This window comes from Ixodes scapularis, unplaced genomic scaffold (genome assembly GCF_016920785.2).
Source record: "Ixodes scapularis isolate PalLabHiFi unplaced genomic scaffold, ASM1692078v2 PGA_scaffold4__175_contigs__length_147842914, whole genome shotgun sequence".
NCBI classification, from domain to species: Eukaryota; Metazoa; Arthropoda; class Arachnida; order Ixodida; family Ixodidae; genus Ixodes; species Ixodes scapularis.
The window spans coordinates 77337224-77355913 of NW_024609879.1; the positions used below are offsets into that span (position 1 = coordinate 77337224).

The 18690-nt window shown below is 45.1% G+C and overlaps 1 protein-coding gene across 1 annotated transcript in view; it reads left to right on the forward strand.

The window, feature by feature from the left end:
• Nucleotides 1–16558: 16558 nt before the first annotated feature.
• Nucleotides 16559–18690, forward strand: part of LOC121837895 (2-succinylbenzoate--CoA ligase-like) — a 30787-nt gene continuing 28655 nt past the window's right edge. The window contains exons 1-2 of the mRNA XM_042293773.1: nt 16559–16631; nt 16795–16996. Of these exons, the coding sequence (XP_042149707.1) occupies nt 16578–16631; nt 16795–16996 (256 nt within the window). The 5' untranslated portion in view covers nt 16559–16577. The remainder of the gene's footprint in view (nt 16632–16794; nt 16997–18690) is intronic.

Below are 18690 nucleotides of genomic sequence, written 5' to 3' on the forward strand. Positions count from 1 at the left end.
GCTGGACGCTCAACTTACATTGGAAAAAGCGACCACGACAGCACGATCGTCGGAGACAGTTAAGCGGCAACAGTCAGAGCTGCGCAGCGCAAAGACTGGAAGCGACGACCTCGAAGAACTTAAAAGACATCCGCGAGGTTAAAGCGTGAACAAAGATACCAAACGTCAGAGCACGTCGCAAGACGAAGGACGTCCTAACAGTTTAACGTGGACATGCCGATGGTGTGGCAGTTCGCAAAAGCACGCCCAGCTTCAATGCGCTGCGAGAGGCAAGAAGTGTAACGCCAGCAAAAAGCTAGGCCACTTCGAAAGCGTCTGTTTTTCGAAGCATGCGATAGAAAATCGAAAATCACGATCACATGGGCAGAGACTAAACGAAGTCTTCCTTGGCGAGCTGGTACACTCAAGAAACGGGAACCCCTGGTTCATCACAGCTAAGCTGAACGACCGGGAAGTAAAGTTCAAGGTGGATACGGGAGCGGACGTCACGGCTGTACCTCCTAGCGCGTGCGACGCGACAACCTTGGCAGCGCTGGAGCCAACAGAGACGCAACTTTTTGGAGCCGGACACTCTCCACTCAGCACACTCGGCAAGTTCAAGGCAACTATAACCTGGAGTGGGCGAACAACCAGAGAGATGATCTACGTAACCGACCGGCTGAGATACCCTCTGCTTGGACGAGCGGCTATTCAAGCCCTTGAGGTGCTGCCTAGCTTACAGGAGGTCAACGTTGACAGCAACAAAGAGTACGATCAACAACTGCACGCTAAGTACCCATCGCTTTTCCAAGGACTGGGGAAAATGAACGTCCAGTACAAGATCACCCTCCACCCGGACGCTAAGCCGTTTGCAATCACCTACCCGCGACGGGTACCCTTTCCGCTGGTACCCAGCGTAGAAAAGGAACTACAACGCATGCAAGACATGGACGTGATCGAGCCAGTCGACCACGCCACAGCCTGGTGCGCACCCATGGTGGTTGCCAAAAAGCAAGATAACTCTATCCGGATCTGCATGGACTACACTCAGCTCAATCCGCAGCTGGTGCGGGAGCGCATCATCATGCCCACGGTAGAAGAGACCCTGGCAAGGCTTGCAGGAGCTACGGTATTTAGCAAACTAGATGCCAATTCCGGCTACTGGCAAGCCCCACTAGCTCCGGAATCAAGAGAACTGACCACTTTCATCACACCAGTGGGGCGTTTTCAGTTTAAGAGACTCCCGTTTGGAATCGCGACAGCGCCAGAATTCTTCCAGCGGGAGATGCTGAGGATTCTAGAAGGAATCCCGGGGCATGTTTGTCACATGGATGACATTCTAGTTTTCGGCCGCGACAAAACAGAGCACGACAGAAATCTCGAGGTGGTGCTCCGCCGCCTCCGTAACACCGGAGTGACCTTGAACTCCGCAAAGTGCGAGTTCGCCAAGAGTCGCGTCAGGTTTCTGGGCCACATCCTGGACGGTAGAGGCATCGCGGCAGACCCTAAGAAGACGGAAGCGATTGTCCAGATGCCAGCACCGGAAAGCATGGCAGAGCTATGATCGTTTTTAGGCATGGCAAACCACCTCGGCAAGTTTCTACCTGACATCGCGGACAAGACTATGCCACTTAGAGATCTACTACATCAGGATGCAAGCTGGCTCTGGAGTGAGCCTCAAGAGAAAGCATTCTGCGAGGTCAAAGATCTCCTGTGCAAGACTCCTGTCCTAACCTTCTACAAACCAGGAGCGCAGCTGACGTTATCGGCAGACGCTTCTTTTTATGGACTGGGGGCGGTCCTACTCCAAGAGGAGGAGAACGGCAACAGACGCCCCTTGGCGTACGCGTCGAGAGCCATGACGCCGACGGAACAAAGGTACGCCCAAGTCGAAAAGGAGGCTTTGGCCATCGTCTGGGCGTGTGATCATTTTAGAACCTACTTGGTAGGACAAGTATTTCACGTCGAGACAGACCATAAGCCCCTTGTACCGTTGTTATCGACAAAACGACTCGACGAAATGACACCGAGGCTACAGCGGCTAAGAATGCGCATCTTCGAGTTCGACTTCACTATCTCTCACGTACCAGGCAAGAAGATGTACACCGCAGACGTCTTGTCCAGGAAGCCGCTAACAACGACAGACAACTCTACAGTCACACCTAGAGATGCTGACAAGAGTGAAACATTCGTTCAAGAGTACGAGATGCTGACAGTGGAGCTTCTTCCAGCATCTTCTTCCTTTTTGGAGAGGCTGGGGACTGAACTGTCCAGAGACCCTAGTACGGCGAAAGTTATGGAATACTGCCAAAAACAGTGGCCCGAGACGGACATGCTTCCTCCAAACCTAAAGAAGTTCGCCAGTCTCGCAACAGACCTTTCGGTTGTGCAAGATCTACTTATGCGGAACGACAGGCTGGTTATTCCCCCCCGTCTGCAAGGAGAGGTCCTAGAAAGAATACACTGTGGACATCAAGGTGTCGTCCGATGCCGTGCAAGAGCGAGGGATTCTGTCTGGTGGCCCGGGGTCAGCACAAAAATACAAGAATACGTAAGTCGCTGCCCTACATGCCAGCAATATCGACGAGCTCCTACGGACCACCTACTTCAAACTCCACTACCCGATCGTCCGTGGCAAGAGATCGGAACGGACCTCTTCCAGCTGGGAGGGAAGAAGTATGTAGTCATCGTCGACTACTACTCGAAGTTCTTCGAGCTTGAGGAACTTCCACGAACGACAACGGAAGAATTGACCAAAGTCTTCAGTCAAGTTTTCGCAAGACATGGATGTCCGGAAGTTATACGCTCAGACAACGGTCCCCAGTTTGGATCGAGCGAGTTCCGGCGATTCGTGAACCATTGGGGAGCCCAACTGGTGACTTCTAGTCCACATTACCCCCAGAGCAACGGGGAGGCCGAAAGAGCGGTACAAACTGCAAAGAACCTGCTGACGAAATCATCGGATGTGGCGCAAGCTCTTCTGGCACACCGGACTACCCCAGGGCCTGAAGGTTTCTCCCCTGCAGAGCTTCTGATGGGACGGAAGCTCCGTTCAACACTTCCGAGTGCGCCAACTACACTGAGACCTCACTGGCGCGACTCGAAGAAATATCGACAACGGTACCGGTTTCGTAAGACGAGAGAGGCGTCTGACTATAACAGACGCCATAGGACGAAAGACTGCCAGGTGCTACCCCCCCACTCAGCGGTCTGGATCCACGCGGGTGCGGCTTCGCAGGGAATGATACAAGGCCAAGCAGGACAGCCTAGGTCTTACCTCGTGGAAACGGACCAAGGGACAGTACGACGCACCCGGCACCATCTTCAGCCCGCGAGCTCCGAGATGGAAGCAGCCGGTCAACAGGACAACGACCTTTCAGCAACCGTAACCCGGAGTGGCCGAATTTCGCGTCCTCCAACTCGTTATGGACAGTAATGCTTAAAAGGGGGAGGTGTCATATAAGTGGGAACGCATCTTGCGTTATATGGCACAAGTGCTGGCTGGCTGTGTTGGCTGACAGATGAGCGTGACTCGGGTAGCGCGGGACGGATGCGCGTGAAAGGCTGCGATGCGCGCGTGTGGGCTCGAGGTTTTGGGTTGTTCGAAAAAGGCTACCGGCGTAGTTGGTGTTCCCTTGCGGCTCCTGTCTTTGGTCCTCTTGACTCGACCCGACTCGGTACACGACATGTTTGAAGAGCTCGGTGAAAGCTTGGGGATTATATGTTGTTTTTTAGAGCGCAGCTCTTAGGGGCCCGTTTCCGGCTTGAGCGGCGTCGGCGTCGCCGTCGCCGTCGGCGTAACCGCGCAGTGCATTATGGGAAATGTCCCATAATGCACCGCGCGAGCCTGCCACCGGGGTCACGTGACCTCGTGAAGGGCACGTGACACCCCCGAGGTCACGTGACTCCCCTGAGGTCACGTGACCTCAGGGGAGTCATGCATCGTCATCATCAGTGATGACGATGACGATGCGGATGCCGGTGACGTCATCAGTGATGATGACGATGACGATGTGGATACCGGTGACGTCATCAGTGACGTCACTAATGACGTCATCAGTTATGATGACGTCATCAGTGATGATGACGATGACGATGTGGATGCCGGTGACGTCACTGATGACGTTACCGGCATCCACATCGTCATCATCACTGATGACGTCACCGGCATCCGCATCGTCATCGTCATCATCACTGATGACGTTACCGACATCCGCATCGTCATCGTCATTATCACTGATGACGTTATCAGTGACGTCACGGACGTCGTCACCGGCATCCGCATCGTCATCGTCATCTTCACTGATGACGTCACCGACATTCGCATCGTCATCGTCATCATCACTGGTGAAGTCATCAGTGACGTCACTAATGACGTCATCGGTATCCGCATCGTCATCGTTACTGATGACGTCATCAGTGACGTCAGTGATGACATCTTCGGCATTGGGGGGTCACGTGACCTCCATGGTCACGTGACCCCCCTGGTTAGTTGAACTCCACCCCAGTACCCTTCCCTCCTCCTCCTCAAGAGCTGCGCTCTAATTCGGCGTTACATGGAGTTGTAAGCGGCTTTCACTTTTTTTTGTTTTTTTTATTGCAGAACACAGTCGTAGACGTATAGGTTGATAATCGAATCAATCTTTGATGATTCGTCAAAATAACAAAGGCATGAGAAAAATGTCTTGAGGTACCCCAGAACTCAGATTAAATATATGGTAAAAAATTGTGACATCATGTGACACAACTTCTCCTGAGATTCTGACGTGGCCGTATCATTACGCTTTTATTTCCCACTAATTAAAGCAGAGATGTATTACCGCTGAATTTAGCGGGCCACACGCATATATCCGAAACAAATGTTGGATCTGCTGCGAAAAATAACCGCTAAAATTTATTGCACGAGTATTTGTTTTGTTTTTGCACGAGCGAATCCCGGTCTTGGATTGCCGCGAGCAATGCCGCTCCGCAATAACATTACCGAATGTGCACTTGGCCGATGTACTACTCCCAGGTTTGTATAAATATCAGAAAACCTTAAAACTGGGAGTATCTCGAACAGATATATTCCCCACCCAAACAGGGGGAGAGCTATCTTTATATATACGTAGTATGAGCGTTATTAAATACCTTAAAGGGCCACTGATCCTCCGAAAACTGATTACTTTTGAAACCCTTGAGCGAAAGCAAAAACGTCCGTCCTAAGGCCCTCCGATGTTGACTGTATCTCACATGATGCTGCGTAGCACACGTCAATTACTGTAGAATTTCAGGGCAAACAAACTTCTGTCCTTTGAACAAATTTTACCTCGCGCAACCTTTATCATTTCTCAATAAAATGTTTCTGCCGTTTGTTTTTTTTATTTAGATTTTTACATATATATTTTAACCGATCTGCCACTACCACCTGTCTGAACTCGGGCTCTGACATGTTCGTCGATTTCATTTAGAGCGGGTGCAATGGACCGTGCTGCAGTTTGACCAGGCGGTTTTACGTTGCTTCTTTCCTCCGTTTACAGCTTCCGGTCCCTCCGTGATATTGAACCTACCACGTATACATATTAATACTGTCATTGATGCAAGCAAAGCCTGAACTAAACGCAACACACGCAAAACATATTGAGTCTGCGTACTTTTTAAGCACTGCGCAAACTATACTTTTATATTCAATTGTGCTTTTAATACGCGGCTATTTGTGACAGCCACCCTATGGAATCCTGGCACAGCTGCATTTTGGGGGGGGGGGGGGGGGGGGGGGCACAATACCAGATCCCTTCATTGGCCGATTCGAAGGCGCTATACTTCGTTTCAGCTTCGGTCCGAGCGCGGCCGATGTTATGAGCCGAAGGGCCAAGCAAGCAGCGCAAAATCCGGCGCGTCATGGTGTGCTCTCTGCGCTTGATAGGACTAGCCGGCGGAGGAGCACGCGCAGAGAGACAGCGAATACCGGCTGGTCCTATCAACTGCAGAGAGCACGCCATGACGTTGTGCCTCTTTCGCTGTTTGATTCGCCCTTCGGCTCATAACGTCGGCCGCGCTCGGACAGAAGCTGAAACGAAGTATAGCATATAAGAGGCTCATGCCACCATATATTGTTTTAGCTTAAGTCCAGAGACAGCCGACGCTACGAGCAAATGGGGCCGCCAGTGACGCAGCGTCAAAAACGGAAGTCACTAGTCCTCTTCTGTGTATGATTGGTTCAGATATAACAGAACACATACAGAAACATGACAAAAACAATGAAGGTGCGCTTTTGACTCTGTGTGATTGGTACCATCAGCTTGAAGTGTCAGCGTCTTTTTTAAGCGTTTTTTCCCAGAAAATACATTTCATTGTCGTGAGGCTTACACTATTTACCCTATTTTGTGTCGTGCCCCTAACCTGCCTGATATAAACATATTGCAACTGCCACACAAAAAAACCGCATCTCCACGTGGTGCATGATGTTGATTGGGGCGAAGCTCTGGTGGTGCTTGTCTGCATAAACGCTGAGACGCAGCATGCCGAGAGTTTCGTTCGTTTTCATCCATGTCACGCTGCGGTCAAATGCTCAAATGCGTATATAACCACGTTCCATACCACCCATTCTCTTTCTGACATGGATGAAAACGAACGAAAGGCTCGGCATGCTGCAACTCACCGTCTACGCAGACAAGCACCACCAGAGCTTCGCCCCAATAAACATTATTCACCACGTGGAGATGCGGTTGTTGTTTTTGTTTTGCCCTACGCGAGCACGGGAGCACGTGCTCATGTGCTCGCGAGCACGAACACCCGACGCCGGACATCGGACGGACATATGGACATGGCTAGCCCCTAAGGTGCTTTGCCCCTAAAACAGACTATAGGTCATGAAACAAAATCGCCGTCTACTCATTGCCATCTTTGTCTACTGGTGTGTGGAACAAGTCCTGAGCATGGGCAGTAGCTCTCATATACGAAAGGGTGGGCATGTACCATACATGAATAAATTCCTTCCAAAATGAAATTGAATTACAATTACAAATAATTTCCTCGAAAGGTAGTTTAACTACAATTACTGCTACAGGAAAAGTAATTCATTAGAATTACATATTCCTTTGGAAAAGCGATGCAATTACTTTACAATTACTTATTTTCGGGAGCCCCGACCCGTCTTGGGACATATAACTTTAAACAAGTTAAATTATAATAGAACTTTACAGTTTGGGGTAATTAAGTCATACGCTCTTATGTTTACAATAAAAATATTAAATTTGTTTATATATTTCAAGACGCCAGATCGAAAATTAAAATTGGTTTGACACGCTTTCGTTAGCCAGACAAATAAAGATGTGACATTTAGTTATTTCAGAATATTTTAAGAGCGTTAATATAAAACTACGATCCACACGCAATAATGTGATCACATTCACATTCACAGGTTTCATGTTTTGGTAAATTAGTCACATTGAGTTAAAATTAAAATGGCTCCAAGGTAACAAGAACCGAGTTAGGTCTTTCGAGTGGTAATAATGGTAAAATTAACAGATGCGAGGTCAGTCTCCAAAATGATTATGCAAATAATATCCGGAATAAACTTCCAGCAGGAAATAAACTAAAATAATACAAAGAAACAAATATGCCACAGTACTCAAAAAAGGACGTAAAACCTGGCAAGAGAAATTACTTCATAGCCAATTAAAATCCCCAACCTCAAATGTAAGCTGAAGCTCAAACTTGTTTCTTTCAATATTTTGGTACGTATACGCTATTGTTTTTTGCTCGCACCACAGACGGCGGCGTTGAGGTCGGCTCTAAAGAGGATTGCCTCTCAGCCCGCAGTGTAAGAAAGAAAACAACTATCAACACTACTCTGTTATTGTGGTGCCTGCGTGTGCATGCGTATCCAGGTGTGCGAGTGTGTCACCGACCGCTAGGCCCATTGCGCGAGTGCCGAGGCTTTCAGAATGGTTCCGTCGGCGCCGGGAAGTCTCGTAAAAGTAGTTATAATTGTGCCTAAAATTTTGTAATTACTGACACTAAAAAGTAATCAAATTACAATTGCAATTCTTTTCGGCTCAAAGTAATTCATTAAAACTACAAATTAGAAAAATTAAATTGCAGTAATTTAATTATAGTAATTGAATTCATACCCCACTATGGCACCTACACTGCAATGAGAAGGTGCATATGTCTTAGTTAAATACTTAGTAGGGAGTGTACATTGTTTTGTTTATGTTGCTGCGATAACCAAACCGGTCGTGCTGACAAGTTCCGCCATTCGGTATGTGTGGAGGAACAGATTTCGTGATCAATATTTTTTTGAGTAGGATTATTCATGGAAATAAATTGGATCTCAGTCATTTAGCCAGCGTGACCTTCATCTTCCAGAGCATTGCGACACTAAAAAACGTTAGGTGAATAATTTAGCCAAATGCTGTCGACTTCTATCTTGATATCTTTAACGTGAATTTTTCGTGTATTTGGATACAAGAAACAAAAGAACATGAAAGAAGAGAACTGAGGATGCGTAGGTGCCGTGATGTTTTGGTTGCGGAATTTTTACGTTTGTGTCCTCAAACGCGTTGCACTCACGACATGTTGTTTGAATAAACTACGTGCCTTAAGCGCTACAATACTCGGGGCCATTTTTGACAATTTATTCAAAGGGAGGAACGTGCGTTTACAACTTTCCTGGGCGCTCAAGGTGTCCGAAAAAAAGGTTTTCCAGAGCGTCGGATTAATTACCAGGTAGAATTGCCTCTAAGTATAGTGTTATTATATCTGTGCAATTATTCTTGACTTAACTTATATACTGAAAATAATTGATTTTGTGATAACGAACGACAAATAATTGTATTTGCAATAAAATGTGGTGTCATATTACGGTAACAAAATGTATATGCAAAAGTATTTCAACACGATAAAAAATTCTTCGTTGGTTTTGTATTTTCCTTTTATTTATTTTTTTATTTAAAAGTGTAACTGCATGTGCAAAGTAGCACGTATTCGTTCAGGCATTTCATTTTTGTATTTCAATACATTATTCGTATTTTTGGCCCACACTGCTCTTAGTGTTCTTTATTTTGTCTAGGGTCAGCTGTGGTAACCTTATCTATTAGATTAAGCCGTCGAATATTTCATTCTTACTATTATTCCCATTATTTTTACAGTTTCAATTTCTGCGACAACCAATCCAGGCTTGTTCCCGTATTTGATATGTGTTGTGTCCCCAGGGATCAAGACATGAATCAACAACAGTTATGCCGCAACCGGCCTTCGCATGCCACATAACAAAAACGTGATATCTTACACTTCTATATCCCCCCCCCCCCCCCCCCGCCCATTTCATACATTACCCGCTCCCGGGCAGTTCAATAAAGTCATATTTAATTTATTTTATTCATTTATTTAATATACCTCAAAGCGCCCTTTCGGGCATTGCATAAGGGGAGAGTATGCGTTTTTCGACAAAAAAATTAAAACAATAAATTTCGTAAATATTTGCTTAAAGACGAGAAACAATGTAAATATACCCACTCAAGAAAAAGTATGCTCGTTCACATACAAAAATAATGCAACTTACCCCTTTAAAAGAAAAACACTGGTAAAGAAACAGAAGCATCGTGCCAACCAGGCTACAGGAAAATTAAACCATCTTCGCACATGAAAAACAAAAAAGGACACCATACTATGACTCATTCCTGGGAAAGTGCAACAAACGTTCACATGTAGATTTGAATTAATCTTTATCTGTTATATCTACAACGTGGTGGGGCAATGAGTTCGATTCTGTAATGGCAAGCTGTAGTGGCGAATTGCGAAATTTGTTAGTGCGACAATTTGATAAGCAAATTCTGTGAGGATGATCATGTCTGGGAAATTTGCGATGAAGGGGGGGGGGGGGACAAGCATTTTTTAAGGTTTTATCAAAAGAATCCATATTGTGGATGAACACCAGGTGGGAGACTTTGCGCCTGGAATCTAATAAGGGTAAATTAGCCCTTTGTTTCAACGCCGAAACGCTCGTGTAAGGTGAATAGTCACTATACAAGAAGCGCGCGGCTTTGTTTTGAATTTTTTTTTTCTATTTTGGCAATCAGGTAATCCTGGTGGAGAGACCATATGATGCTGGCATATTCAAGCTGGTATCTGACAAAGGACTTACAAGCGAACAAACAAGTTTCAGGGGGAGCTAAATACAACTTACGTCTGATGAATCGCAAGGAACGATTTGCTTTCCCAACTATGTAGTTAATGTGATCGTGCCACTGAGATTATCGGAAATGAAAACACCTAGATATTTATATTTATTCACATTTTCCAGAGGGACACCATTAATAGCGTAGTTGCAACTGATTGATGATTTCTTCGTTGTCACAGTCATACATTTGGTTTTATCAGTGTTAATTCGCTTTGAAGTGTACAGGTGTCGGCTATATGTACTATCTTTTTCTACAGCACACAATCGTCTGCGAAGTGTCAAATCGATGAAGAAATGTTAACAGAAATATCATTTATATATATAAGAAAGAGAAGGGGGCCCCGCACGGAGCCCAGGGGCACGCCAGACTTCCCATCAGTACTTGATGACAACTTACTAGAAATTGCAAAGGATTGAGTTCTATTCGTTAGAAATTGTGTAATCCAAAATTTAAGTGAGGGGTCTATATTCAACGTTTCAAGATTTTGCAATAACCGGTGGTGTGGTACGCAGTCAAATTCAGGAGAAAAGTCTGGAAATACGATGTCGGTCTGCTGGAGTGAATGAGTGTTTTCATTAAGATCAGTTTCAAGCTCGAAACTTTGCGTTTCGCACGATTTGCCTTTTCTGAGGCCGTGTTGTCCCTCAAAAAGAATGTTATTCTCAAAAACAAAATTAATATTACGACTATATAGGATATGTTCTAAAATTTTAGAGGGGATGCTCGTTAACGATATAGGTCTGGAGTTATTTAATCATGACGTGACACCGGACATGTTAACAGGAATAATTTTTGCATGCTTCCTGTCATTCGGGAAACGCCATTCTTTGAGGAATTGCTGATACTACAAAGCTAGCATGGCGCCAAAAAATGGATGCGTAATTTTGAATAATTTAGTGTCAACGCCATATATGCCTGGCGAAACAGTGATCATCCCCCCCCCTCCAAAAAAAGAAAGCAGGGTAATAGGTCAATTCACCAGAAGGTAACGGAAACGATTTGTTGAAGAAACGTTCACTAAAACATTCATTAAAATTGTTAGCAGTTTCAAGGTCGTTACATTTATTTCCCTCCGCATTCGTAAAGCTACGAACAGAACCTGTTTCCGGTGGATTTATGCAAAAATAAAGTGACAGTTATGCTGTAATCGCTCAATCATATACGAAGTCGTAATGGTGGTCTCCATTTGATTGGAGCTTGTTTCCCACTGCTATGTTTATGTTATATTTTCACGTTCACAGCTCAGCAGCACATAAAAATGTAGTGGGTGCTATAAAGTGAAGGCATTCAAACTTTCACGTCAACTTCAGTTCGATTCGAGAAAAGTTTCGTGCTTCATTGATATATATATGAAGCACGAAACTTTTCTCAGCTAAAACCGAAAACACGGAACCCTATAGGATTCCATGTTTTCGGTATATGGCGATAAATCTTGAAAATTATCTTCCACGCCGATTATATCGTTATAGGACCGACCACTTGATTCTGGTTCCCGGTTCAGTAAAAATGATCTGACTAGTGGCTATTCTTTTCGGGGAGACACGTATGTTCTCAGAGAGGCCACAGGCTGAAGCATTGAGCGTTGTGGCCCTGACTAGTCGCTGGATCCTATGCAAGTAGCACCAAACTCCCCGTATGGTGAAGATTTTCGTTTTTTTTTAATCCTTATTTCCTTGACATCTGCGTTGTTTTTTGGACATATTCAAATTTGCGGTGACCAGTTGCTTCATAAAGACTTTTCTAGTATACCTACCCACATTCTGTTATCCGCACGACAACGAAACAAAATAACATTTTGGTAACCGCCGTCACCTGCGGCATCGGTGCTTGGCGGCAGTGATTTTATCTTTCGTGGTGAAATACGCGAAAAATATATAATAGCAACAGTTTCGTCAATATTAGCGCGGTTAATCATTTCATTGCATACACAGAGCCATAGGCTCTTATTTCGGTAGGGAACGTTTTTATCCCAATAGCGCTCCGCGGCAATCTTGGTGCGACTGGTATAGAACAACCCTTATCAAGCTTCAAAGATTTTAAAGGAGCGAAATTATGATTGTAATGGCAACAGAGACCGATCAGCTAATCACCTTTAGATGATCATCTGTATGTTGGTATCTGTGTGTGTCCGATTAGGAGGCAGGGAAGGCAAAGGCTCTACATTCATAGTATATAGTGACTTTCAGCCCTGACAAATAGCCAACGACGCTGGCGGCAAACAAGCGGGAGTGGCGCGAGGCCCTATCAGCACAAAAAAAAAACCAAAAAAAACAACAACATTGATTGTGTTTACTGGGTGATGACCTCTAATGATGAACCCCAGTAACTCGGCTGAATCACTGCTTCTATGCATTCTCTGGTGAAACATCCGGCCACAGTGAAGCGGCTGATATGAAGTGTTCGTAGTCAGAAGAAATAACATACCTTAAATGTAAGCTTTTCCTAAAAAAAAAAGAACTAGCATTGGGCAAAAAGTTATTTTGCTTATATTTTTGCTTTTCCGGAAGACAACACCTATAAACGGTCCGCTAGGTTGCTTGTTTCTTTGAAAACGCTACGGTTGTCAAGTGGTTACCTTTATCGTCACCTGAAAGTTTTTTAATAATTTAATTTATCCCCATATTTTTAGAAGTTTGGGGGATCCCATCCTCATGCCCAATGCACTTCAGCAGCCACTATGTGCTCCATTTTTTTTTTCTTTGATGAGGGGGGAGGGGGGGAGAGGGTCCTACACGAAAATTGACGTCTAGATCAAGAAGTGTCGAAAACAAAGTACCCCCCTTACCAATAACAAAACATTACCCCGATTAAACAAAACGTTACCTCGAAAAGTCTCGACAGTATTTAAAATCTAATTGAAAGCTTCCTAATGTCAAAACAGCTTGTCAATTGTTGTATGGGTAAACCATTTATAAGATAAAAATGGTGTACTTTTTATCCGTTCAGTCCCGTTTTTGGCATTGCAGAATCAACTTGCTGTCAGCCCGAAGGCAAGAAAGGCTGGAACCTTCAGTCAGTCATGGCCAAGTCCAGGAATGGGAGTGTCACGAGTTCGGTGGGTTGTGAAAGAATGGTCCTGGAAAAGTCCTCTTGGGCTTGTCTAGGGCCTTCAGGAATGGGCCAGTGACGGCGTTTCTAAACATGCGGGCATCAGGTTTTGGCCAATGAAACATTCTCGAAATGTAGTTTTTAAGGGCGTGTGAACTCGAACTCCAGACACCGAGTGGAAGTTTACAATATGTCCATTAAACAAAATTATATTGCGGCACAAAATAGAGACATACAGAGTAAAGAAAAAAGGGATTGACCGAGAGGATTTAAAGTTGTCCCTGCCTTATTTATTTCTACCACTGTCAACTAAGCCAAATAGTCGCCTCTATTAAGCTTTTGCTGTTAGTAGCGTTCTCTCTCCTGATTTGGTTCACGGCAAACCAAATCAGGCTAGCTGAAACATTTGCTTGTTTTGCGTTTAAAATGATCAAAACATACAGGCGAGACAGCGTTACCTTTAGACATTCGCATATCCGCCTCTTCTTTTTTCTTTCTTGAATGCCAAATTTTATAGTTAGCTTGAGCCCTGAATAGCCTCTCCGAAACTTCTCGCAGTCAAAACATGCGCTCTCATGTTGCGCGTTCAACCGGTTTCCAGCTGTCGTGTCGCGCTCTGTCTCGTCTGTCGTTCAGTTGTTTGCTCTTGGGCCTGCCGTTAAACCCGTCTATTGTATTAGTCTAAGTATTCACAACAATGCACCTACGCCTTTAAAGATAAACAAGGTACAACTAACACGTAGCAGATTCCGCTGGTGAAGGTGGGACCTCATCACGCGTAAGCGCCAATTTTTGCCGCATGTTTGAGACTCATATTTTCGCACGCAGAGCGTCGGTGTTATTAATACGTTCGAAGGTATTTCCTTTCTGCTATGATATGATTATTTCAAGGGAATATACTTTTTTTAGGCAAGAATGAGTGACTTTATCAGACGTCAACTGTTTGTACCGGATTGTAGTTTTCTGTCTAAGGTTTTCTGTCTGTCTAAATATAGCCAGAAGATAACGTGACCCCGTGATCCGGCTGCGACTTTAAAAAAACTAAATCGTTTATTTCCTTATCCAGCGGATTTCTACGACAGCCGATGCATACAAATAACTACTATACTCCTTCCAAGAAAAGAAATGTCAGTAATTTATTATTGTTTTTATTTATTAAGGAATAGCGTTTCGTAAAAGAAACAGACTCCGCCAGGACAAAAAGTTATTTTTTAAAGTCATAGATTGGATACGTATGTTTTAATTATATCGCACGAAATATATCTTCCGGAACATTCACGCCGTTAGACGAAATTTAGTGGGAGGTAGAAGCCCTCCCCAAGCCCCGCCCACAAATCAGTGGTTCCGCCCATTACTGTTGGACTGGCTTCGCTGCTCGACCGGATGGGCTAACAAGCAGAATAACACTTGAGCGAATAGTCGGGCGCCGCGAAACGGCGTTTACGGGTTGGACAAGTGGGTCCACATTTCTGTAACGAGCCGCCGCTGACTGTCGCCGCGAAGCGGCCTAAGCGCAGCGCGGGGGTGCCCCGTTATTCCCTTAAAGGAGGAGGCATTGCCCCCTCAGGAGGCTCCGCCTTATTACAGGCCAGCGACATTAACACGTCTACACTCTAAAAAAAGCCCGCGAGTTTGTTTTTCCCGCACAACACTCGGAGAGCCAATCACCGCAACTTACGGAGGCAGCTCAGCGAATGACACTGCCGAAACATATGTTTAGACCAAAAAACGCAGTCTGAGTTGTGACATTAAGCAATGCAAGCGTGACGTTTTACATTGCTTAATGTCACAACTCAGAGTGCGTTTTTTGGCCTAAACAGATATTTCGGCATTGTCATTCGCTGAGCTGCCTCCGTAAGTTGCGGTGATTGGCTCTCCGAGTGTTGTGCGTGAAAGTAGACGCACAAACTTTCTTTAGAGTGTAGTCTGGAGGTCTAACACCGCCTGCCGGAGCTGCGAGTAGACGAGCGGCATCTTCCGGCATCGTCTGCTATTTCACCGCCGTCTATCGTCGTCTGCAATGCTGTGAGACACGGACACGAAAGCTGCGCGTCGGCGTCCGTTTGCGCCTCCGTCCGTCTGCTGTTCATCCGGCGTCTAAGAAGTATTGCACCACTCAGAAGACGCGGCCGTGAAAGCGGCGTTCTAGCGTTCTATCAAGCACGACCGACAGTCCAGTACAAGCGTCTGTCAGCGTCTGTCCATATGCGTAATAAGCGACCGAAAGAAAAAAATGCAGTTTTTCTAGATTCATTCATTTTGTTCTTTATTTTTTAACATGACATCCGCGAGCAAGGTTCGTGAGCGTCATGACGCTCAATTAAAGCGCGACGTAAAAATATGCGGTTGTGTAGGCCAGGTCAGGGACACTGCAAAACTTAAAAGCTTGCCTTTCGAGGCGCAATGACAAAAACACGCCTACCAAACTTAATGCGAGACGAACTCCCGATCGCCTTCAACCAAATGCCTCGCACATTCTTACCTGTGTAAGTGTAATCTCGGTTTTGAAAGCATGGTCACAATCACGACGGTTGCTCAATTCACAAAGCAGCGGGGCCGCTTTTACGGGAACCAACATGTTTATTCGGCATCACCACGCGCGAAGAAAGAAATCAAGCTATATCGATCAAAATAGTTGACCGAGGGCGCTAGGCTTCGGCCAGTAACGCTACCAGAACAGGCTTCCGCACTGCCTTACAAAAGGCGGGTACTGGCGGCAGTTGTTTTTTTGCCAACTACGTCGGTTGGGGAGACCTTTCTTAAAACATATTTTTGAACTCAAAATTACTCGAACTCATAAGCATTGACTATCTCAAGGAGCTTCGCTCGTTCAGCGCTCAATTAACACCGGCAGCCATGTTTGTTAAAGTCTCAAACTAAAGCCGGAGAACGTTTCGAGCCAAGCGGGCACAAATAAGAAAGATAGTCGGTTACAATACTAATACACAACGGAGATGGAAATTTACAATCAAGCTTTAAGACATCAATCATCTCTCCAACCAATGAGAGATGCAGGCACCTTCTAATCACGGGGCTGATCTTAGCGGGCTGCGACATCTACCTTTGCACCTAAATTGCATCTAACGGCGTAAATATGACGGGGGAAAACAAATCCGTGAAAAAAAATATTAGAAATATTGCGTGTCCCATTTATGCTCTTTACAGAAGTTTTTTCATTGCATAGACCCTTTAAGGCGGCCGTATTATCGGCTATCCAACGCTAATCTTAAGAATACATCATTACAAAGCAGGTGATTGTTCGATAATCATGCCTACTTGGCTCAGTGTTTTGACTCCATTATCTCGCAGACTACGACGGCGGCACCGATTCGAAATGGGATTGTCTATTCTCCTTGCCCCGACCACGAAGTGCCACGCTGCTCTATGTACGCTGACATCAAGAAGCGTCTCCTTAAGTTAGCGAACAAAACTGTAATGGTGGGTATACTCTACGTGAAATCTACGTGCCTAATGCTGATGCCTTTCACTCCGTTCCGTTAAGTTTTAGAGTAAGGAGTGCTGTCTTTACGACGTAGGAGCAGAGAACATGACACTAAAAATTACCCTTTTGTTTTCACTACAAAAACGCGTTTCCTCACAGATTGACGGTGAAAACAACGTCTCGTCTTCCGAGCTCCTCAAAAACTTTGAACGGTACGCCACCCGTTTTCAGTCGCACGGCATCACCAAGGGCGACAGGGTGATCTGCCTCTTGAGCAACGGCCTGGAAAACTTCACGGCGCTCTACAGCCTCGTGTTTTCGGGGGGTGTGGCCGTTCTCGCACATTCAGACACCAAGAACGGTGAGTTGCCGCCGTGAAGCCGGCCGCTAATGCGCGCACAGCGCGAGTTTAGGAGAAGCCCACATGCTTAATACTTTAGGCTGCTTCTGGTTTATGCGTTTAACTGTTGTCGAGAGCGTTGCAACGGATCGTAGCCACTTACGACCGGAAAACACATTGGCACACTAGCGCCATCTGTCGGCTACACCTCGAACTCATCCAATCTGCGTCTAACCAGACGAACGGTTTAGCAGTAATTTCAGAAACAAATATATTTCCTATTTATGAAAAATTGACATATCTAACATTTTTTTAACCATTATGTCAAGCCTATGCTGATTGTATGATTTGCAAAATAAATGAGGAATTATACTCAGATCGGACATTTCAGGGCTACACGATAGGTGGCGCCAGTGTATTCTCAACATCTAAAGTTTAATGAGAATTCACAAAGCACTCGATCGCACACAAAGCGAAATGTGCGAATCAGCCTCATTCCTTATAATAAGTTAACTTTTTTTTATTGCTCAGAAATAACAAGTAGTATCGTTCTTCAGCAACATCGAGATGAGGAAAAGAAAAGCTTCCTAATGAAAAAATAAATAATCAATGTGTCTCTAAACATACAAGATAATACAAGTTTCTATAGAAATATAAAGTTACTCACGATACTTCAAGATAATATTAAAATCGACTACATAATACAAGATTCTCTAAAAAGCACACAGATACGTCAGATTACAATATCGAATCTAATATTACTCAGGAATATTTAGCGTTAACTTAGATCATGTAAAATCATATACTGATTTGCCTCTTTTATAAAGCAATCACTTCAGAATTGGTTCTCAATACAACCGTGAGAAAGAAGCCTCTCCGCGATCTTCTAGTGGAGAGGAGTGAAACTCCCGTAAAAGGAAACGCGAAGGAGAGTAAATCTGTGGCCGAAATGTCTGGTTGGTCTCATTTGAAATCCCACACGCCCTTCCGAGTGGTCATTTGGAATTGCTTCCAAAATATATGTAGTAGCCCCTTTTTCCTAATAAACAAAACCATTCTTCAATCAGTTTGAAAAAAATACATTTTCTCTCACAAAAATTCTCGAGGGGGCCATAAAACAATTTTTCGACTTCTTCCTTCTTAGCTTTCCTTCTCAACTCACATATCAGGCAGCGTTACCAAAACAGTTCAAGAGGAAGGGAAAAAAGAAACTACCCTCTTGCTCGGACCCTCGTTTGTGTACCGGCACGTCGCCCGTCTGCTCGTAGACGATTAGCCCGTCGCTCAAAAATCAGACAAAAGCTGCTTCTTCCTTGCTGACAGTGTCGTGGAAATATATATTTGTTGGGCTAGTCACACTCCTATCTCTTGCCCCGTGATCTCGCTCCCTCGCGCATTCTCACACGCAGATAATGGAGTCGGGTGGTGAGAGGGAGCCGGCTGGTTAATCCGGCAAGCGCTGAGCTGCCACTCCACTGATAGCTTAGAGCTGAAAGGAGTAGCATAGTGACGCAGTGCTCGTGTTCAATGCGTGAGCTGAGGCCGGCAGACGTGCTTTGGGTCCCGCGGATATATATCAGTCGAAAGGCGAAGAGCTTCCCAAAGAAAGGAGGCTCAAAGGAGTGGGCCATGGTTTGAAATTTTCGTACCGAAGAGCAAGCTTTTGACTTTCTACCTTTTTTTTTTTGGCCCGCTGAACGATACTCTATTAGTAA